The following is a 21,718-nucleotide window of genomic DNA, read 5'->3' as shown; positions in this document are numbered from 1 at the left end:
CCGCAGGCGCACTGTCCCGTCCTCTCGGCACTGCCCTTCCTGCGCAGGCGCGAGCACCAGACCTCTCTAGTCCTGCGTAGATGCACCGACCACGCCCCCACTGCCCTACGCAGCATTTCCGTGTTGCGCATGCGCGTTGACTACGTGCCGCTTTTATGCGTGTGTCTAAAGGCCAGACTACCGACCTGGTGCCCATGCGTATTCACCACAGCTGGGCCCTGAGGCTTCCGCGCATGCGCTTCACATCCACCTAGATGGGTAGGTGACTAGTGTCTTGCCTGTCCGGAAATGTAATTTTTATTGAATCGTAGACGGGAATTCCAGGCAGGAATCTGACTCCTCGCAGCGCCTCAGCCAGGCTGGTACAGTAGCATAGTGTCAGAAAATGGCATTTAGTATCAGTCAGGATTGACGTCACCCCGCTGAGGGCGAGGGGAGGCCCCCTAATGCTTGCGTTGAAGGGGTTAGCACAGCGGCAGAATGGGGAGGGAGGTTAATGTGTGTGCGGGCCCCGCAGGGCCTGTGCTGAGTCCCCCTTCAACAACAGCTTTATCGACACCCTAAGGCAAACAGCCCCCATGGGTCCCCTTCAACAGTAGCTTTATCAACACTCTAAGGCAAACAGCCCCCCATGGGCCCCCTTCAACAACAGCTTTATTGACACCCTCAGTGCAAACAGCCCCCTCATGGACCCCCTTCAACAACAGCTTTATTGACACCCTCAGTGCAAACAGCTCCCCCATGGGCCCCCTTCAACAACAGCTTTATTAACACCCCTAAGGGTCACCTGTAACCAATGGCTTTATTCTGTTTCTTTTAGAGGCTCCTACTGGTGTCCATCACCCTAGCCTCTGAGCATCTCCCATGCGAGATTTGAGACTGGCAAATGAGATAACAGCAAGGAGACTGCAGGGGTAGATATTGTCACTGCTCTCCCCTGGGGAGGAACTTAAATCATCAGGATACCGTCCTGCCTCCCCTTCTTGTCCTATTTTTTCATATTGAGAAGCTGGTCGCTAGCAGAACGCCTAGGTTCAGCAGCTGCTTTCAGCGTTACCCAACTCATGATTGTATCACACTTGTCACGGTATTTTGCTTAAAGCCCCAGCTCCTGAAGTCATGATACTCTCAGCCTTCGTTTACAAACAAAGATACGTTTCTAGCTCTCGCTGTTGCCAAGGAAAGCTGGAAAAGGTGATTCCCCCCCTGCCCAGCTCAAAACCCAGAAGGCAAATTAAAAAAAAATAAATAACCACCCCAACCCCCAAAATATATTCTTTTTAAAATCTCATGATTTTTAGGCCAATCTCATAACGTGGGAGGGCTCTGGAGGGGCTCAAGATTTTTGAACTCTTGTGGTTTCCTTTGTAACACTGATGCTGCAAGCATCACAACACAGTGGGAACTAGCCCCTTGTTTCTGTCATGTGACAGGGTCAGGCAAGCTTCAACAAGAGCTTTATTAACGCCCCCACGTGAGACAGCAGAGCACCTCTCAGAGCAGGGGGAAGAGGATGGATGGAGCAGCCATCCACCACGATAGAAGGGCTCGTGGTTCCCTGGGGAATTGCTGTTGATGCAGTCTAAAGGCTGCTGGAGCACAGGGCGGGAACTAAAGCTGCCCCGAAATGCCACATCCCCCTGCGTCCCCACTGAGCAGGTAGGCATGAGAGCAGCTGTTCCTGCTGCAGGAGGAGGAGGGATATTTTTGGAGCAGGGAGCTGCTTTTCTAGCCATGGAAGGGGAGGGAAGAGAGCTCAGCCAGGACGTTGTTGCTCTCAGAGCGACTGTCACTGTGACAGAAGGCTGGAGTAGGGAGGTGTACTTTTTATTTTCACATCTGGCTCACAGACAGATCAGGCAGCACTCAGCCCTGCTTTCTTCTCTCCACTGCCCCCAGTGCATTTATCGTTGCAGGGGGCTTAGGAGTCAGGCAAACACTGCTGCTTTTTTACTTTGAGGTTTTGTGCCTCTAACTGCTCAAGGAGGGGGAAGGGATACCAACACTTCAGCAGGAGCCCTCGGTCATTGCAAAACTCAATCTCCTTCCACTAGGGCTGAGGTTTTTTGTTTTTAGAAGGTGCAGAAAGAAATGGCAGCATGAATGAGTTATCCTGCTCAGGGACCCCTGCCGTCACAAGTGCAAAGCTCACACGTGGCTGAGGCAAGGATCAATCATTCAAGGTTTAATGCAGGACATAGGCAAGTGCCATGCTTAATTAAGGACATGTTTTATGCATGTGACCCTGGCAAGTTGCATTCCTGTGTAAGTCTTGCAATTTTGGCCAATCTAAGGCTTTCTCTACCTTTGTACCTCAATCTCACTCAGCCACTGTCCTATTTTTACTTGGGAGTGTTTTTTTCTCTTCAACGGTGTGTGCTTTCCTTTGTTTACCTTAAAAAGAAAAGGAGTACTTGTGGCACCTTAGAGACTAACAGCTGTAGCTCACGAAAGCTCATGCTCAAATAAATTGGTTAGTCTCTAAGGTGCCACAAGTACTCCTTTTCTTTTTGCGAATACAGACTAACACGGCTGTTACTCTGAAACCTTTGTTTACCTTGTCATACTAGACAACAGGATAAAATGTAACTTCCTTGTGCTAACTAGTCCCTGTAGTGGGCTCATTTCCACTCCTACCTACCTTTCCTGAGCAGCATCTCACCCTAATTCCTATCACAGGGTCTATTCTTGCTATGACACATGCTAGTAGATAATGCTTTTTATTTTTCTTTCCAGACAGAAAGATGGCAGGTGTCCCCCCAGGAATGGAACTGTGTCCCTATTGTAGGAAGCCATTTAAGCGACTGAAGTCCCACTTGCCACACTGTAAGATGGCAGGAGACACGAAAACTGCTTTTGACTTAGGCAAGGTGGCCTCTCCTGACTTGAAAGCGTCTCATTCCAAGCCAGTTAGACTCTTGGCTACTGAGAAAAAAGGGGGACAAAGTAAAGAGAAGATCACAACCCCAGACAATAGCTCAGAAAGAGAAAGTAAGAAAAAATCCTTTGACACAATAGGGAACAAAGCAGAAAGGAAATTAAACCCCTTACAAATAGGGGGTACTGCTGGATCAGAAATAGCTAGCAACTTGCCTGCAGAAAAGCCAGGTAAAAATACAAAGCGGCAAATTAAACTGACTTCTGAAAAGACACACAGAGATGAAGGAATGACAGTAGTTCAAGAAGAGGCCAGAATGCACATGAATGCAGCAGAGAAGAGGACTTCAAAAGCAAAGCAGTTACCCACCAAACAGAAAAGCAGAAGTAAAAATACTTCTCACGATGAAAATTCAGCACCTGGTGGCATTTTGGAGCTTTCTTCTTTGAATAAGGATGGAAAATCTGCTTCAGAGTTGCCTAATGACCCAATAAGATCTTCTGCAAAACAGAAACAAAGGAAGGTAGGGTCTCCAACACAGGAGGTGGCTGGTTCTCTGGATTTACCCACTTGTGATCTTGAAAGTACTCCCAGGTCAGCTCTTGAGGGAGTGAAAGTAGTTATTGAGAAACATCGTGTCAAAGTGCTAAGAGGTAGGAATGAATCCAAAATTCAGGGCACTCTGGCAGACAGTGCTACCACACGTAATTGTACGACCCACGGATGGTATCTGGAAATGCTGACTCCAGACTGCTCTGAAAGCCATGCAGACACAGTCCAGTCTGACCATTGGAAGAACATGAACGGTACGGGGGCCATGAACACAAATGCTTTTAGTCTGGAGGTTGCAGAAAGTAATACCTTGCGTGGAGAGAGAGAAAAAGGCAATTGTTTAACTGCAACTGAAATGCACGAACTCAGCGATCCTGGAAAAGCTGACTGCAGAAAGAGCCCTCATGGCCTCGTTCTGCTGGACAGAGTGGCTAAAAGTGAGACAGAAGAGAAGCAGTTTTACTTAAATGGTGATGTGGATTCTAAGGCCTCTTTCTCTGCTTCCCTCACCAAGAAGTCCCACCTGTCAGTGAGAGAGACTCTCAGAGGAGCCAGTGAAGGAATAGCCAGCAACTACCTAGCCTGTGTGCAACAGTTTCTGGTGGATGAAAAGCAGATTGCCTTACTTTCCAAGTCTGTTCTGAATACAGGGAGAAGAGACAGTGAGCTGGCTTTGAAACAACACTTGTGCGACACCTCTGAAAACCAACCTACTTGCTTGTTCCAATCATCTGGCAGGAACATACAGGCAAGATCTATTGGATTGGAGTGGTTTCCAGAATTGTATCCTAGTTATCAGAGGCTGAGCATGTTTCCAGGGAGACCTCTCCAGGGGGATGCAGAGATCAAGATCAAGAAGATAGAGCCTGATTTCTTGGAAGAACCGCAAGGTAAAAGGAGGCTTTCAGTCACCACTTTTGAGATGTACTGCATAGCGACCACTGATGGGCTACATCCATTATATAGAATCAGGATTCGGTGGGGGAAACTTACTGGGTGACTGTTCTTTAAGTGAGCACTCATTTACAAGCTTTTCCTGGGGGACCATAACTGCATTCACTAGGAATAGCATGGCTTTCCATGGAAAAGCAAGGTTGCTTCCCTCAATGTGGGCATTGTTTTTCCTAGGCAGGACACACATCTCAGTGCAGCATAAGATCTCTCCAGTCCAGGGGATAGGGTTGTATGTTTTTCCTCCCCGAAAGTAGCAGGGAAAACCGCATTATTGGAATAATTTTGAACTATGCTAGAGAACAGTCTGTGCGTAGAGTACAGTCTGCAGACTGTGGTGTGTGTGGGCAAAATACCCAGCCCTGTTTTCCCACCTGACTTTTGTGACTGTTTTGTAGCTCCCCTCATAGAAAGACGTCTGATGGACGTAAAGCTCAGGGAGCTGCCTGCCTGGCTGGCAGCTTGCGACTTCTCTCCAAAGGGACTGCTCGGAGCAGTGCAGAAAGGTGAGCCTGGATCACTTGCTTCTTCTCTGTATGTTAACTTGTCTGGAGCCTAGTCTAAAAAAAACCAGCAGTATGTTGATGTGAGAGACAAGAGGAGTTATTTGGCATGAGTTATCTTCATGTAAAAGGAAGTGGCTTGATTGATCCAACCGTTTGGCTTTTAAAATTACAGTAGTCTATCAGCCCTAATTTGAGATGAATAACCAAGCTGGCCCTGTTTCTATTTCAACAGCCTGGAGCAGTTACAACAACAAATACATCAACGTAAAGAAGGGTGGAGCTGCTGGAATCTCCATGCTGTTGGCTGGATATTGCATCCTCAGCTATGGCTGGAGATATGAGCATCTGAGTAAGGTTTTCTTTTTGGCGTGTGTCTCTTCCAAGCAAATCCTCCTTTCATTTTAGAGGGGGGAAAAAATCTCTTTATTAGCCAAGTGATTTCAGGGTTATGAACACTAATACTGGAGCTCTCTGTCAGGGAACTGACAAGAGCTATCCATTATTTATGGATTTTAAAGCCTTCTGGGGGAAAGCAAAAGCTGACATGGTGGTGAACATTAGCCTAGGCTGGTTGGTGGCTTCATGCCCTGTGATTAATACTCTGCACAGTAGGAACCGGGCATGTTATAGAGGCAGTGGTCTCATTCCCCAGCTGGTAGAAGGGAATACCCTACGTTAGTCAACTCTGAGCCAGCTGGTCTATGAAGGGAGTGATGGGCTCTGAAGAAAGTGATAACTATTCCTACCTGTCCAGAAGGCTGGTGACAATGGTGCTGGCTTCGAGGGATTGAGAACATACTGCATTCCCTTCCCCCTTGGGAAATACATAGTTTATCCTGCATACTTTCCTGTTTCATGCAGTTTCTAGGACAGGGCTTTCCTCACACTGCTGAATTTAAGCAACTTCCCGTCTTGCAACTGTTTTTGCAAGAGTTGCTGTAGGACTCGGAGTTAAAGGTTAACGTTTGTAAAACGCTTTGAAAACGAAAAGCCTTAAGTTATTTAAAAATGTAATTTCCAGCCGCCGTCCCCTTTCAGTCATACAGCTCTTGTCAAAAAGGCCAGTGTCTGCTGCACACGTCAATCTCAGCACCTTCCCGTACTGCATCGAGCAACGTGACTACACAGCGGTGTCGTGTTTGTTCACTCATCCTCTCCCCTGGGGGAGAAGCATGTGCAGTGAAGTATCTTGGTTTGGTAGGATAATGGGGGGGTGGGTTTGTGTTTATGTTGGGGAAAGCCCAAAGAAGCGTGCCTTGTACTTGGGCCGGGCACATGCACAGATACATAGAAACATCTAACCACTTGAGCTTGATGTGTAGCAATACTCTTATTGCTACTAGCTGGGTGTAATTAGGATTTAAACTCTTCATTCCTGCCACTGTGTTCTCCTCCCTTCCTCCTTGAACTATCATGCTTCAGCTGTCTGGCATAGCAGAGTCAACCTGCAGGAGCGAATTATGGTAAACCAAAAAGATCAGTTAAACCCCACTCCAATAAAGCAGCTTAGACACTTATGGTCATTTGAATAGCTAGGAGGACTTTAAACACTACCAGAGAAACATTACTATTCTACACTGGGGTAACATATTGTGGCGTTAACTTTGTATTTCTCACTCTGTAAAGAACAAGATCGCTGGCGCAGGTATCACTAAGGAAGGCACGAGGGCATTCAAGGACCAGAGACAGAAAATACCAGACTGCTGTGTGAGAATCAGGCATGGATTGTACGATCTGCATTCGAATACAACACAAGGGATTGCAGGACAGCTCTCTCGTCTGTTGTAATCAACGACATTAATTTATTGCTAAAGGGAATGCTTTTTATTTACCCTCGCGTACCATGTACTATTAGCCAGAGGGGGTAGGGGCACATTCTGCATAGACTGACAGTTTCCTTAGAGCACTAACAGGAAATTTGAGTTGATGTTTAGTATCTAAGCAGCAAGAGTTGGATTATAGGACAGAAACTGGAGGATCAAAACCCAATAGCTACTGCTTTTAGCCCATATCAAACCTGAATCTGGTTCCATATGTTCTAGGCCCATGAGAATGACTCTGGGAAGGGGGAGAACTACAGGCTCTTGCTTCCCAGCTGTTTTAAATTTGAATTGCAGGTTCCAGTGTGAATATTTGGCAGAGGGTCCCAGCCAATAAGAGGAAGAGCAGTAGTTTGAAGGAACTAGCTGCTCCCATCCCCCAATTCAATTGTAAAACTAAGGTGGTACAAGAGGCCTGTTATGGGTGCTTGGAGGGGGGAGGTATTTTAACCCCTGGTCCCATTCCAAGTCCCACATCGCATTGATGCAGATCAGTGTTAAGCAAGGCATGCTGTTTGACACTGGGCTGCGTGAAAGTGTAAAGAAATAGGATTAGGTCCAGACTTCACGCTCTGCAAAGCCTGGCTTGTTTAAGGATAATGATGTTGGCAAGTCAAGCACTGTACAAGCTAAGATAGATCTGGTCTGGAGAGTTACAAACCGGTGGTTTGACTGTGTAGAAATCAGGGTAGGAAAGAGCCATTCTCCCCCACACTTCGCACACCCAGTGCGATGCAAAAATGGCATCCACGCGGCCTGGTCTCTCCTTTGTACACAACATGCTGGCCTGTCAAGGGCTGCTTCAGTAATGACCTGTAAAGAGGCACTAAAGCAAAGCAGAAGGAACATTAGCACTGCAGCATCCTATTGCTGGCAGAGGACAAGCCATAGTATTCAGTATTCAGGCTGCCCTTTGGATAGAACATCACCCTTCTAGAACAAACAAGAGTGAGTGATTGGAATAGTGTTGATTCTAGCCTCCTTGAGCTGGCTAAGATTTTGTTTCCTCTCCAGGACAGAGGGGTTGTAAAAGTGTAATGCAATCATGAGAGGTAGAAGAATGGTTGGCAAAAAGCTTTATTACAAATAAGTTACAGAAGCATTCAAAAAAACTCCTCCTCTTTGGAAGAAGAACAAGAGTAAAACCACATTTCACCAAGAAATGACTCTCCCCTGCAATAAATCTCTGCTGTATTTTCTTAACTCTGACTTTGTACTGTGTTCTCTTAAAATGCAATACTTATCACGTCTTCCACTGGAGGCTTAATTTGCAAAGCAGCTAACAAGCCTTAACACCCCTCTGAGGTAGTGTTAGCCCCATTTTACAGAAGGGGAAACTGAGGCGCACAGCTATTAAGTGACTTGCCCAAGGTCACATGTCAAGTCGGAGTCAGTGATGAAGCCCAGTTCTGGTACCCAGCCTGTACTCTAGCCACTCCAAACTACAGAAAAGTCAGCTTCCTTCTCAATTTCTTAGAAAAGCCTTTGACAGAAAGTTGCATGAGATTTTCAAGAGAAACCATCTCAGGTACACGGAGAGGGAATAACTTTGATTTTGCCTTGAGTACAAGGCATCCTGCTAAGTGTGATGAACTGTAGTTTAGAAGCCACCAGCTACCCTTTCAACTTCACTCCTGCTGAAACACTTTCTTATCGCTGCATGCACCAGCGTCCTGAATATTAACCAGAATCCAGACTGACTGTTCTACTGTGCCTTTTAAAAACCGTATTGTAGTATTGGCATGATTATCAGTGTCTGACACACCAGGCTGAGAGCTGAGCCCCCTGCCAACGCAGCAGCATGGGGTCAGAAAATAAATATCCAATTTACAGTTACATTAGAGCAACTGCATTTCCCCCTTCCTCTTCTCTTAAGCAAAAGAGCTGCAAAAAAACTGCATGGAGCAGGATGGCTCTGACTGGGCTCTACAGTGAAAGAAATCAGCTACCCTGATTGGCCTCCTGTTGATACTATATCACAACACAGCATCTTCCTCTGGAATTTCTTCCCGGAACACTCGCAAATCATTTCCCCAGTTGGATTCCCAGCCGACTCTTGCTGCATTTGTTGGCATAGTGACCCTTATCTCCACACTGCAAGGGAAACAAATAGGAGGACATTGACTTTGTGTAGCCCCTATGAGCAAGATCAACCCAGTACAGCAGACAGCAGTCGTCCATGATGGAGATTTAAAACAAGAACCACCACCCCCCACAACTTGTCCTGGTGTAAGAGATGGAGATAGTGGGTTGGTCTGATCTGGCATAGCTCTTCTTATGCAGGAATGCTGACAGCTGAGCCACTCTTGCATAATTAATTCCTGCTCCCTGGCGATAGGATTGATAGTCTGTCCCACGTGTGCCACGAGTGGGTCACCGAGGCACTCAATGTACCGACCAAAAGAACGTACACACTATTGACGAAAATCCCCTCAGTGGCATTAGTGTCCCATCCTGCCTCCTCACTCCTATAGCACTGCAGTCTAAGAATATTTTGGCTTTAAGACAACTGTCCCCTTCCTGCCAATCCAGATCCCCCCAGTCCTGTGGGCTGCATGAGAAAACAGTTGAGAAACCCAGGAGAACAGAGAGGTCTGAGGAGCATGTGATGACAAGGGGCTAGTGGGCTGAGAACTGCTGCAAATCAGTAAACCCAAGTGATTTTTAAGTTGAAGTAGAACATTGTTCCAGCCACTGAGGAACAGCAGTGGGGTGGGAACACCTTAGAATTCACTGGTCCCTCAATGACAGTAGCCTAAGGAATAAGGTGTCACGGAGTCCCTGGGCGATGCTCTGGAACTGCTCCCCATGAAGCCAGGCGGGACTCTGCGGAAGTCTCCTTTCTGTGAGCAGCCTGTCTGCAGGATACACAGCTCACACGGCTTCCACCTTCCTGGGTCTGACCTCGGAGCATTCAGCCTCCTCTGCCCCTCCGTGCGCTTCCCCCAGCGAGTCCGCTCAGGCAGGGCTCCTGGGGAAGCCAGAGGGTCCTGCCCCCCAACTTTGCAGTCAGACATGACTCTCAGCCAGCCAGTAAAACAGAGGTTTATTAGATGACAGGAACATGGTCTAAAACAGAGCTTGTAGGTGCAGAGAACCGGACCCCTCAGCTGGGTCCATTTTGGGGGGCAGTGAGCCAGACAACCACGTCTGCCCTTCACTCCATGTCTCCAGCCAGCCCCAAACTGAAACTCTCTCCAGCCCCTCCTCCTCTGGGCTTTGTTCCTTTCCCGGGCCAGGTGATCACCTGATTCCTTTGTTCTCCAACCCTTTAGCTCTCACCTTGCAGGGGGGAAGGGCCCAGGCCATCAGTTGCCAGGAAACAGGATGTTGGCCATTCTCTGTGTCCAGACCCCTGCGCACACCTGCCCTCTAGGGCTCTGCAATGATCATACACCTTTACCCCACCACTTAGATACTTAAGAACTGCATAGGGGAAACTGAGGCACCCCCACACTATTCAGAGGAAACATTAAGAACAGTCCCACTTCGTCACATAAGGTCACATGAGTCTTGCTCCCAGTACTGACGTCTCTGTTTGGAAAGGGGGGGGGGGGAATCATTAGTTGCAATATGAAGAGTTTCCCAGCCAACCAGCTCCAGACACTAACCTTGAAGCATGTGACCTGCCCAAGGGGCCGGAGCATTCCATAGGGGTAGCCACCAGCCTCCTCCCTCTGGCATTGGGCAGCCCTAGCCCCAGGCTGATGAGAAAGCAACAGGACTTGCGGGGCCTGCTGCTCGTGAACGCTCTTGCTGTCAGCAGCCTGGGATGGTGGCAGCAGCCCCTGAAGAACACAAGAGGAATCAGTCAAGCGAGGTGGAATCAAGGCAGGACCGGGACCACCTGGAGCACAGATACAGGGCAGGAGCATTCAGGGGGTCAAAGCAGGATTTCCAGCCTTGGCAACTGGTGATTTTGTCAATGTTTTCCCCCTCTTAAAGACCCAGCTGCTGGAGTCATGTTATTACCCAAGATCTCAAATTTCATGGTCAGGAATGGCGGTGAGTTGCCACTCTGGATGACAATGGATAGTCACTGGGCCAGAGAGAGCGCGAATGACTGGATAGCTGGGTCGCGAGAGCACGCACATCCCTGTTCCGAGGACTGACTATCTGTAAGAAGCGCCACAGCTTCAACAAGGGAGATTGAGAAAGACCCTTCTCCAGAATATCCCCGAGCCCAGTGGCTGTGACACTGGCCTGTGACATGGGAGACCCAGTTCAAATCCCAGCCCCACATCAGATAGAGGGAGGTATTGAACACAAGTCTCCCATATCTGAGAGCGCGCCCTACCCTCCAGGCTAAAGGTTACAAGGGGTCGGCACCACCTTCCATCCCCGCAGTGTTTTGGGAATCTAGTCATTGGGCTTCTGCAAAAATTCCCAACATTTAAGTGACAAATTTGGGTTCAGTTTCACCCTTACCGAAACATTTTAATTTTTTTGGTTCAGCCCAAACTTTTCAGGAAACTTGACATGAATTTGTGAATGGTTTCGGTTCGACAGAAACAGGGTTTTGGGGGAGAACAAGCCAGTTGCCGGGAAAAAAAAAAAAAAAATATATATATATATATATATATATATATATTTTCCACCCAGCTCTCTTTGGGAGAAGTGCGTGTTGGCGCCTTTCCATGCCTTACCTGGGAGACATCTGAGTTACACGGCATCAGGTCTGCCTTGGGGCTATTGCAGGCACAGAAGGAAAAGAAAGGCAGTTAGCTCCTTTGAAATACTAATCTATCCTAACCTTAACTGCAGGCCTCTGCTCCCTTTCAAGGGAAGAGACTGTCTCAGGGCTAAGGGGTAGGGTTGACAGAGGCCTCTAGTTGAAAAACTGGCTCTTTCCAGTTATATCAAGCAATAGATTTGATAAAGGCTGGCACAGGGCCGGCAGGTACTATGCTAACCTCTGCCATTTGCAGCTCTGCTGGGCTTGGCCAGGATGTGTTGTGCATACCTGGGTTTGAGTTTCAGAGGGGGTGAATGCTGGCGGGAGGCGAAGGGCAGAAAGGATGCCAGCCACAGAGGCTTGGCGTTCCCAGAAGCTAGATTTCTAGGATGCATGCTCCTTTCTGCAGTCACTTGCCCTGTCCAGCAGATGGCACCGTGGTCACAGAACAGAATTGGCAGGGGGCGCCTGGGGAATCACCAAGTTTTAAGAAGCCACAAATCGAGTTGCTTTGCAGGAAGGAAGGTTGCGCCCCGGCTGGGGCTCAGCTCATCCATCTCACAGTCAGAGACAGACTGACAGCCCACTCTCCGGGCTTTGATAGAGAGCTGTCCATGGCCATGCAGGCCAGAGACCCCCACAAGGCCTTGCCAAGGTCCCGTCCACTCTCCTACCCCTCCAGATACGTACTGCATGAATTTGCATTTGGGTCCTTCGGGGCAGAAGCCAGCTAAGTAGTTGACACACATCACCCTCCTGGTGTGTTTGTATTTACACAGAGGACCTGCCACATACGCACATCCAAAGAGGGAGAGATTTCAGTCAGCCTAGAAATCTACCCATGGCTACCAATTGGGCTGGGTCAGTGGTGGGCACCCGTTCACTCAGTTCCCGAGCGCAAGCTATTCACCCTGTTTGCAGAACCCTCTGTCATACCAGGGACAGTCTTTAATTCTGGACGCTGGATCAAGGTGCAGGAAGGGGCACTCTCTATTGCTGCACTCGCCTGGAGAGAATATTGATGGAGACGAAAGATTTTTAGCAACCCTGTTGTACGCTTGCCCCTTGAGATGAGAGCAGGCAAAGATTCCCCCCCCCCCCCGCCTTCAGGCACTCCCCGCTTGCAAAGTACCACAACGGCCGCAGTTTATACAGCACCAAAGTTCTTCAGTGCTGCGCTCACAGCGCCACTGAGAGGCGGCCACTTCTGGGCTGGAACGCAGCCCCCAGCTAGCGGAGACCATGCTGCACAATAAGAAGGGGAGAGGAGGTTTTTGGCCACAGACACTGGGCCGAACCCCAGCTCTTTGGAAAACGGGCACGTGTTCACACAAAGCAAACAGGGCTTTGGTCCTTAAAGTCCCAAGGCAGAGACACCCTCCTTCCCGCCCCCCAGCAAAAGCATGAAGGGTCAAGTCAGCATTGACACAGCGTCGAACTTGAGGTGACCGGGGGGGGGGGGGGAGGGGGGAGAAGAGGGTCCAGGTGCTCCCTACCTGATGCTCAGAACACTTCCCTCCTTCTCGGGCTCCTTTCTGGAGCTCATACCCTGCAAGAACAGGTCCCTCCGGGGTGCAGCACTTTACTCTGCTGGGGGGCCTCCACCTGCACGGGTGCATTGACATCAGGGCCAAGCCCCCTGAACCTGGCCCACGGAGCCGTCGTTAACATTAAACGCCTGGCTGAGAAACGCACCTCGCAAAGGGACTGGCTCTGCTGCGTTGGGGGCAGCTGGCTCAGGGCAGGGTGTGGCCGGCAGGGAATTCCCATACCTCCTGGCGAAATGGGAGCCCGCTGCAGAACAGGGGCTGGGGGGCTGGCTCCCCAGCAGAGACAAGCGAGGAGTCCAGAGGGCAGTTCTCCTAAAGACAGCAGGCGCCACTAGCTTACCATTCTCAAGCATACCTAGAAATCGGGCAGCGGGGGTGGGTTAGAACTCAGTAAGGTCAGCCAGGACTGGAAGGTGCCTTCACCAGGGCAGTTCACCCACTACCCCTGCCCTAGAGAGGCCCCGTTATCCACCTGTGCTGGCAGAGCTAACATGGGCCCCAGACAGGACAAGAATTGGCTCAGATGGAGTCGGGAGCATCTGAACATCTGCTGGCAGCTGCACCCCCCGCCTTGCCCCAGACAAACCTGGGTCTGCTAGAGCTCTCCTAACCCCACCCCGAAACTGCCAGGCCCCCGCCCGGCTCTCAGCACCTACCAAACTTGGAGTAGAAATAACACTCCGGCATCTTGGTCATGTCGTACTCGTGCAAGAACTCGCACTGGTCTCCCCGCTTGCACAGCCCCCGCAGCCAGTGCTTACACACCACCGTCTTCTCACCGTGGATGTGCCGGAAAGGACACATCAGGCCTAGACGCAGAGCAGAGCAGAAGCCTTGGTCCCTGCCTTGCCCAGAAGAACCCACTCCCCACACCTCCCGCAGAGTCACCCTATCCTGCTCCCAGGACAGCCAGGCTTGGGTCCTGGCAGTCAGGCTATATTTCCCCTCCGAAGCCTGGTGCTACTGCTTCTTACTCAGCCCGAGCTCTCATCATGACTCCTTGGGAGAGGATCCCCCTGCCCGCTCCGGCTTCCCAGCAGCGAGCAGCCAGGGCTGTCACTGGCATAGCTGACAGCACGAGAATCCTGTTCTTCGCAGGGTTTCACCAACTTCGCTGGCATCTCCAGACACAGGATAGAGAGACGCTCCCTCACCCTTCAACTCCTGGGGGTGGAGCACAAGGCTCTGGTGGAACCCAGGAATCCTCCGCTGAGCTCACTTCTCTGATGCTCCGAACTGCCTGCCTAGGGGCGTCTGTACCACCCCCATCAGCATGGTACCTGGGCATCCTCCCAGCGTCCTTGGGAGGCCAGGGAAGGGCATTAGCTCCAGGCACAGATTGGGGGCGGGGGGGACGACACAGGCACGGAGAGCGGGAGAGACAGAAACAGAACCCAGGCCTCTGGAGCAGCAGCCAGTGCCTTGGTCCCAAGGCCAACCTCCCCTTCCTCCTCGCCAGCACCCGTGGAGAGGGAGTGTCCTGCCTGTGCACTCTGTCAGGGCCAACCCCGGTCTGGAGGGGCCCCTCTCAGTCAGGGGGAGGTGGTGTCGGGCTCCGAGCAGCCCCTTCACTCTGGGCCATCGCTGCCAAGATGGCTGGCAAGGGGCCAGCTAATGCCAGATGTGATGGCTGTTTTCATGGTGATGGCACTCGCCCGCTGGCGGTCAGGCTGAGATCCACCAACCCCTAGGACGCTGGCCATTGAGCAGGGGGCAAGTCCCACGGGCTAGTACTGGAATCTGTAGGGATCTGGAGAGGAAAGGCTCCCTGTCAGGCTACCAATCCCCAAAATAACAGCATCCCTGCTCCCCCTGGATGGACGCTCCCAGGCCCCCATTACTCACCCTTCGCGCACAGTCCTCGGAGGAAGAACTCACACACTGATGCCCCCGACTCTGGAAGGGGAGAGGCAGTTATGGGGGGGGGGTGTTTTCGCCCACTTGTAACCACCCACAGGATACCACAATCCCAGGCATTGCCTGCTGCTCTGCAGAGATGGGACCCCTGGGCTGGGCCAAACACATCAACTAGGATGGGGAACTCTTCCATCTACCCCCATCCGAGTCTCTCTGGGATCTTGGGGTGGGCCCATCACCATGGTACCTGCGTGCCAGTCACTGCTAGTGTCCCCACCTGCAGAGAGGCTGGATGTCAGGGGGCTCCTCTCTCTGCTCACCACACCCCACGCAGCCCTCGTCTCCGTACTCCGAGCCCCATGGCCCTGCCAACGCCAGCACTCCTCCCTGAGCCCCTCGCCAGTCCTAGACTGGGCAAATCCTACCAAGCCGCTCTGCATCATGAGCCAGAGCCCCCTCTGGGCCTAGCAAAGGGGGCTGGCTGGAGGGGAGCGAGATGCTCCAGGAAGCTGGGAGCATGAACACAGAACTGGAGCAGAACTTGGGGTAGGACTATCAGGCCCCACAGCTGGGAAGCAGCAGGTCCCACCCCAACTTACTGTCCATGCCTGGGAAGGGCAGGAGCAGGGCCCCTCGCTGGTGCTCCACATCCCGCTCTAAATTGAACATGAGCTTCTCCACCCCAGCAATGAGCTCCTGCATGTCCTCCCAGTCAGCGGGACTCGGGAGATACCCCCAGCCAAGCCCCAGACCCAGAGTGGAGCCCAGCCAGCCTTCCCCGTGTGCCTCAGGCAGGCTGAAGAGCCGCAGCTGAGGAATGAGATTGAAGAAGGGGCCAGCTACAAATTCCCTCCCTCTCATATTCACCCTTCCCCTCCTTCCTGCTGCTTGCTCAGAGTTAACAGCCTGGGTGCTGCAATCCCTCTGCAGCCTTCCTCCCCAGCACCTCCCATCACCCCTCTTCTCCGATCCGGCTAGGAAACCGGGCTGAGCCCCCAGCTGCTCCCAGCTCCCTGTTCCTGCTGAGCCCCCAGGAATCTGCATCCCCTTCTCCAGCACCAAACAGAGGGAACTGGTGAAGGAGGCCACAGCTTGGAGGGAGCAACTCCCAGCATCTGGTCTCAATTTGCAGCTGTGATTGAGTGGAACTGCGCCCCAGCTGTAGGGAAATCATCCCTGGGCCCCAAGCAGCCCTGCCGTATTAACCCCCCCCACATCGCTCTCTGCATAGCCATCTGCTTTTACTGCGTTAGCCTCCAGCCCTGGCTATGCCTGGAGACCAGCTGGCCAGCATCTCCCCCAAGAAACCACAGGGTCCCCCTGAGTGCTTTGCATTAACTCTTTCACTGCCAGGGCTCCGTGCTGCACAGAGCTTAGCTGTGAGGCATTAAGAGATTCCCAAGCTCAGTCATTGGGTGGGGTCTTGGCTGCCGGATCCTCTCAGGGGCCAGTTCCTGCAGAGCCCGTCTGCGGAGCCGCCTGGGTCCCGGTCCAGGGAGCAAGGAACAGGCCTACCTGGTTACTATCGCATCACCTGATAGCAGCTTTTGTGGTGAGCTGGTGACTTGTTACTGAACCCCCCCAATCTGGAGCTGGCACCGAACTTTCTGGAGCGGAGCCACCTCTGCTTCTGGCATGTGTTATAAAAGCCGACAGCCAAACACTCATCTCGCCAGAACTTGTGTTAGTTATTATTTGGGTCACGTGCGAGCCCAGGAGCTGCAGTCGTGGCCGGCGCCCCGTTGCGCTTGGTGCTGTCCAAACACCCCACTGCAAGATGGCCCCTTCCTACTGACACTTATAAAAGAGCCTGTGTCACTACTGTGCCCCCGCACGCCCAAGCTGCAAGGTGGCACGGCTGCCTCTCCTGCCCCAAAACTCAGGAGGGCAGCGACCTGCCACCCAGCACTGCGTGTATTGAGGGCTTCTCGGTGCAGCCTGGCTAGACCCAGCTCGAGCACTGCTGAGCCCTGGGAAGCTCGTGCCTGGCTTCTGAGCAGGCCTGGCCACCACCTCACTAATATGGGCATCATCCAAGTGATACCAAGGCCAGAGGCAGAATCCAGCTGTCAGCTCTAGGCAGGGATGGAGGTACCAGCGTCTCCCCAGCCCAATACCAGCCCTGCCCATGTCGCCTCTTCTGTACGGAGCCTGACATCCATGGCCTATGCCACGTGGCACCTGCTCCCTCTTTGTACTGTGCCAGACGAGTGGCTGAATGACCCTCCCACCATGCCCTGTCAGCTGTGTGGGCATCTCAGCCTCCACCGCCATATTCCCGGCCCTCCCGCTGGCTCCGGGCACGGCAGCCCCGTGTGCTCATGCCAGTGCCTCCCCCTCCGGCCTGCTCACTCAGCTGTGGTGCGCGTTCTGCCCTGTCAGCGCGAGGCAAGCGGGTGCTCTCCAACGGGCCGCTGAAGGTGACAGGTGTCGGAACGATCGCGGGCGGCCGCTTGATGTTTGAAGGGGGTCGCGTGGCGGGCGCCTTGGTGCTGCTCCCGCTCCATCCCCAAAGCGAGGGGCGTCCGGCTTCCCGTGCTCGGGCTCGAGGCAATGCAGCAGCTCTGGGGCGGGCTAGCCACAGGAACGGAGGGCGGAGCGGCTGGGTTCCCCTATCCTGATCCCGCATGCGGTGAGAGCCTCATTAAGATACAGGAGGAGACAGAGCGAGCCCAGCCGGGTGGCAGGAGAGCAAAGGGGGACGTTCGCTTCAGAAACGCACAGCACTCTTTGGCTGGGATACCTGGGCCCTGATGCTGCAAGTGGCACCAGTCCACAAGGTGGATTGGGGGGAGCAGACCCCGCTCCCCAGAGCCCTCAAAGCCAGACAGCCTGGTCCCTGGGGAATGGATCCCCCCTCCCATCCCACTAGGAGCCCAACCTAAAAACCACCGGGAGCCTGTTTTTGAGAGGCACGCCCCTCCCACCCCTGCAGCTCCTCACTGACTTGGCCAGAGTTGTGGCCTCCCCACGCTTGTGGAAATCACGCTTTGGCTAGGTGACCGGGCCCAGTGGCTACAGGCCAGGGGCGGAAGGGCTGAGATCTTGCTTCTCTCCAAAGAGTAATTGTGAGTGATGTGGGCATGAACCTGGCACACGTGGCACCATTCGGGGAGTGGGCAGAGCACAGGAGACAGGGCCAAAGGAATCTATTCCGTAGTTATTGGGATGGCCAGGTCTCCAGTATGCAGTGGTGGTAGGGCTTACAACCACTGTAGGCTGAAGCCCCTGGAGGGCTGCGATGAAGTGGGAATTTGCTGTAAGAGTTTTAGGATGCCTATGTGTGCCTCAATTTCTCCTATATTTCACCTGGCTACTCAGTGTTTGCTCTCTGGGCAGGCCTAGCTGCCTGAGGCAGGATGGGTCATTAAAGGCCAAGGCCAGCCCCACATCAGTGGAGAGTCCGAAAATGGCAACTCCCACCACTGGGCCATTGACACCTTGCAGCCAGCACCCCCGAGGGAGCTGGATTTCTCCACATCTCAGCAGGGAAGCTGGGCAAAATCTCCCAGCTCGCAGACAAAAGGAGGGAGAGGTGTGAGTATAAGAGCTGGCATCTGGTAGCAGTCCGGGCTCTCACCTGGGAGCGGATCAAGGAGGTCAGACTGAGACCCACAGAGCCTGAACAATGGGGCTAGGCTTTAACCTTCAGTCCTCTGGGCTGACCTAAGGACCTCCTAGGCTGTGTGCCAGCTGACTAATAAACCCCACCCTGCAAGACCTTGGTGAGGTGCGTTGATCCCTGCAGCACGGCCACGTCGCTGCTAAACAGAGCTCGCATGGTGTGAACCAGGAGAGCTGGAGCCCCACGGGAGGCAGGTCGAGCCTGAAGGAGGAGTGAGACCCCTTGGGGGTCCTCCAAGAGACTGTTCCAAAGCCGGAGGTGTAGCCCCACTCCTGTGGATCTGTGACAGGAGCGACGTGATCACCTATGCATACCCTTACCCTGTGCTGGGGCGTTTAGCTCCTGGATAGTGAAAGGCAGCCTCGAGGAAGGTCTGAGGGAGACACTGCACCCACGAACTCAAAGCCTGCCCCTAGGGTGCTGAGATTTTAGAAGACATTGTTGTCTGGCTCTGGCAGGGAACCGAGCCACCACGCTGCCAGGGACCGTCAGGCTGGGGCAGAGACGTTGGCAAAGGGGTCAGAACCTGAGGTCATAGGAGGAAGCTATGAGTGAGGAGGGCTTCCTCACCTGCACGGAGCTCCGGGGAAAGGGACTGCAGCATCGCCTGGGGATTTAAGGGAGGCTGGGATGGGAGTGTGGAGCAGGGAGGCAGTTTCATTGGGGTGGGGCAGCCTCTTTTTGTCCTGACTAGCTCCTTGGTGCTAAGCAGGGAGAGACCTGAACCAACTCCCTGGATCCAGAGCCATCCCGCTGGCGGCTGCTCCAGATTCTGCAGATTTGCCCCAGCTCCATTCACGCCGGCTGGGGCAGCAAGGGGGCCTGGGCTGGTTAGGAGCAGCGTCCCCTTTTCATACACGCCACTCATGAATACATTCCAGGCTCCCCCTGCCCTGGGAGACGTGTAACCCAAGGTGACATGAAACCTCCGCAGTGAGGTACACTGAGACCCTGGGCCTTTAAGAAACAACAGAGGGCTAACCGATCATGGAGCCCGGGCCAGCTGCTGCTGTTCTTTCCTCCCCAGAACAATAGGCCAATGTCCCAGCCCAGTGCTCCCATTGTATGGGCTGCTGCCTTGTGCAGAGATCCCGCATTGTGCTTGAGTGCATTTCCCTCACACTAGCCCCTTACCCGCCCTGGCTTCTTGGAGGGTTGGGTCCAGGCCTCTGATCCTGCCACCCCCGCTTTTCACGCTCACCCATTGCACACCGCCCCGTGTGGTTTGGTCTTTCTCTGGCCTCCCTCCTGCTTTATAAAGTGACGCTCGTACAGAACAGGCTGAGTTTCTACGTCGGGACAGACCAACAGCCCGGCTGCGCCCCCGGAGCGGCCATGCCCCCCCATCTCAGGCCTAGTATCTCCCCCCACCAATCAGCCTTGCCACTGCCCCTCAGTCCTGAGCTACAGTCCCCTGCTACTCCACCCCCAGGCTTCCCACACACACCGCTCTGCCAGTGCCCCTCACCCCCCAGCTCCGGGAGGGCACCTCAGTCAGCACTTGCCGCACCTCAGTGCCTGCTCCTCTCTGCCCTTCCCCAACCCACCAGCCCCAGCTCCCACCTCTAGCTTTGCCTGATCTTGCAAAGCCACCAGGTGATCTATCTCCCTGACCAACTCTGCTGAGGCCAGACTGCTTTCCCCCACACGTGGGCCTCAGCCCATGCATCAAAGGGCCCATTCTCCCCCGTAGGCTGTTGGGGAGCGAGCCTGGCCAGCTGCCATGGTGGGGTCCAGCTCTGGGGCTCGGCTCCATGGCTGGGGCCAGGGCAGGAACTCCATGCTGGGAGAGGCGCGGGAAGCAGATAAACAGCCTTGCGGGGTGGAAGGTTATGAAATCAGCAGCTGACGTCCAAACACTGGCTGCGTTGTGCCCAGGCCCAGCTTCCCTGAAAGAGTTTCTTTATGCGCCGAGGCCAAGCGCGCCTCGGGGAGGGACAACGAGGCCGGAGCCTGCGAAGCAGTATCTGCAGCTAGAGCCACCCTGGGCCAGTTTCCCCTTTGGCTGGTCTCCGGGGCTCTGGAGCAGCCCCAGGCTCGGACGCGCTCGAGGTGCGCTCACAGCAGGGCTGGTTGCAGCAGACATGCCGGGCACTGGGCTGGAGGCGGGGGGGGGGGGTAGGTGGCAGAGGCTAGCAGACAGCACAACTGGAAAGGCCGAGAGATACATGCCGCAGGGGCAGGAGTGCTACTGGCACAGAGTCACTGCACAGCACTTGCATCTGAGCAAGCTGGTGTTTCTTTCCTGCAGCCCCCCAGCCCTTGCCCCGCCAGCTGCAGGCTCCAGGTTCTGCTTGGCAGCCTCATGCCTCAGCTGGGCAGGGATGGGGAAGGAACATGCCCAACCCTCAGGAGCCAGCACCTCATTCCCTCTCCCGATCCTCCCAGGACAGGCCCCGTTGCTGCACCCAGACTTGGCACCCCCCCTCCCACTCCATGGCAGAGAGGAGCACAGCAGGAGACTACCCCCAGGGGCACAGGAGAGCCCTGGCAGCGGTCCCAAGCATAAGAGTTTCTTGGGGGGTCTCAGATAAGCCCCGCAGAGGCGGAGGGACCCTTACCTGGCTGCAGGCGGTGCCAAGACCTGCTAGAGTCCCATGTTAAAAAAAAAAGGCAACCTGGACCCATCACTGGGCACAGGGCAGCGCTTGAAGTAGGCCACTTGGAGGTGGCCCCTGGCAGCACCCTGGAGGACCATGGTTCAGAGGCCGGCACCTGGCAGAGGGGTGGTTAAGAGCAAGGCTAGGCTCACCGTGTGATGCCAGAGGGAAGTGCCATGGCTTGTCGTCTGCTGGCTAGTCGGGTCTTTGCTTCCCCAGGTCCATTCTTCCGTCAGCCAGCTGATTTCTCCCACCTGTACCTGCCCCATAGCGACACTGCTGATCCCCTTTCCCCTTCAAACATGTGGCCGCTACCCCTTGGAAAGGGGGTCCGAGCCAGAGGCCGAGGCAGGGTTCAATTGGCTGGGCTGATCTCTGCCAGGAGGAGAAATCCCCAGAAGAAGCAATTAGCCTGGTTGATTTCCCGCACCTCTCCTTCCACAGGGCAAGAGGCCTCTGCACTCCAGCAGAGGGAGGTGCAATGCCTTGAGCAGGGTGGGTGGATTTGCTGGGCAGCCCTGGGGATATTACCAGTAGGCATGGGAGCAGCTCCTGGTTGCTCACCCTCGGTCTCTGCCCTCTGTGCTAACCCCACCCTCCCCTGCCAGACAGAGGTTATGGAGGCACCAGAGATCTCTGCCGCTTGATCGGGGGAGAGCCCCTGCAGGTAGGCCAAGTAGGGGTAGGGCCCAGGCTAGGAGAAG

At 53.6% G+C, this 21,718-nt stretch overlaps 2 protein-coding genes across 8 annotated transcripts; one reads left to right on the top strand and one right to left on the bottom strand.

Annotated features, from left to right (window-relative positions):
• Positions 1-137: 137 nt before the first annotated feature.
• Positions 138-7,910, top strand: MTNAP1 (mitochondrial nucleoid associated protein 1). Of its 7 annotated transcripts, XM_077833457.1 has the most exons (6): positions 295-362; positions 2,077-2,201; positions 2,737-4,320; positions 4,780-4,887; positions 5,120-5,236; positions 6,514-7,910. In XM_077833457.1, exons 2-6 carry the CDS (start codon positions 2,189-2,191, stop codon positions 6,540-6,542), a joined length of 1,851 nt encoding a protein of 616 aa, XP_077689583.1. In that variant the 5' UTR covers positions 295-362; positions 2,077-2,188; the 3' UTR covers positions 6,543-7,910. The 7 variants fall into 7 exon arrangements, with proteins under 7 accessions (XP_077689577.1, XP_077689578.1, XP_077689583.1 ...); XM_077833450.1 differs by having other exon boundaries at positions 5,120-7,910; XM_077833454.1 differs by having other exon boundaries at positions 2,077-2,265; positions 5,120-7,910.
• An 822-nt stretch (positions 7,911-8,732) lies between these two features.
• CPSF4L (cleavage and polyadenylation specific factor 4 like) lies at positions 8,733-15,833 on the bottom strand. The gene is made up of 8 exons (XM_077833805.1): positions 15,389-15,833; positions 14,778-14,828; positions 13,589-13,741; positions 12,293-12,388; positions 12,073-12,166; positions 11,354-11,396; positions 10,319-10,495; positions 8,733-8,801 (listed from the first exon to the last, which is right to left on the bottom strand). Exons 1-8 carry the CDS (start codon positions 15,831-15,833, stop codon positions 8,733-8,735), a joined length of 1,128 nt encoding a protein of 375 aa, XP_077689931.1.
• Positions 15,834-21,718: the final 5,885 nt, after the last annotated feature.

The sequence above is a fragment of the Eretmochelys imbricata genome, chromosome 14, assembly GCF_965152235.1.
Source record: "Eretmochelys imbricata isolate rEreImb1 chromosome 14, rEreImb1.hap1, whole genome shotgun sequence".
NCBI classification, from domain to species: domain Eukaryota; kingdom Metazoa; phylum Chordata; order Testudines; family Cheloniidae; genus Eretmochelys; species Eretmochelys imbricata.
Note: the sequence above shows the minus strand (reverse complement) of the source record. Positions and strands in the feature narration are given on the sequence as shown.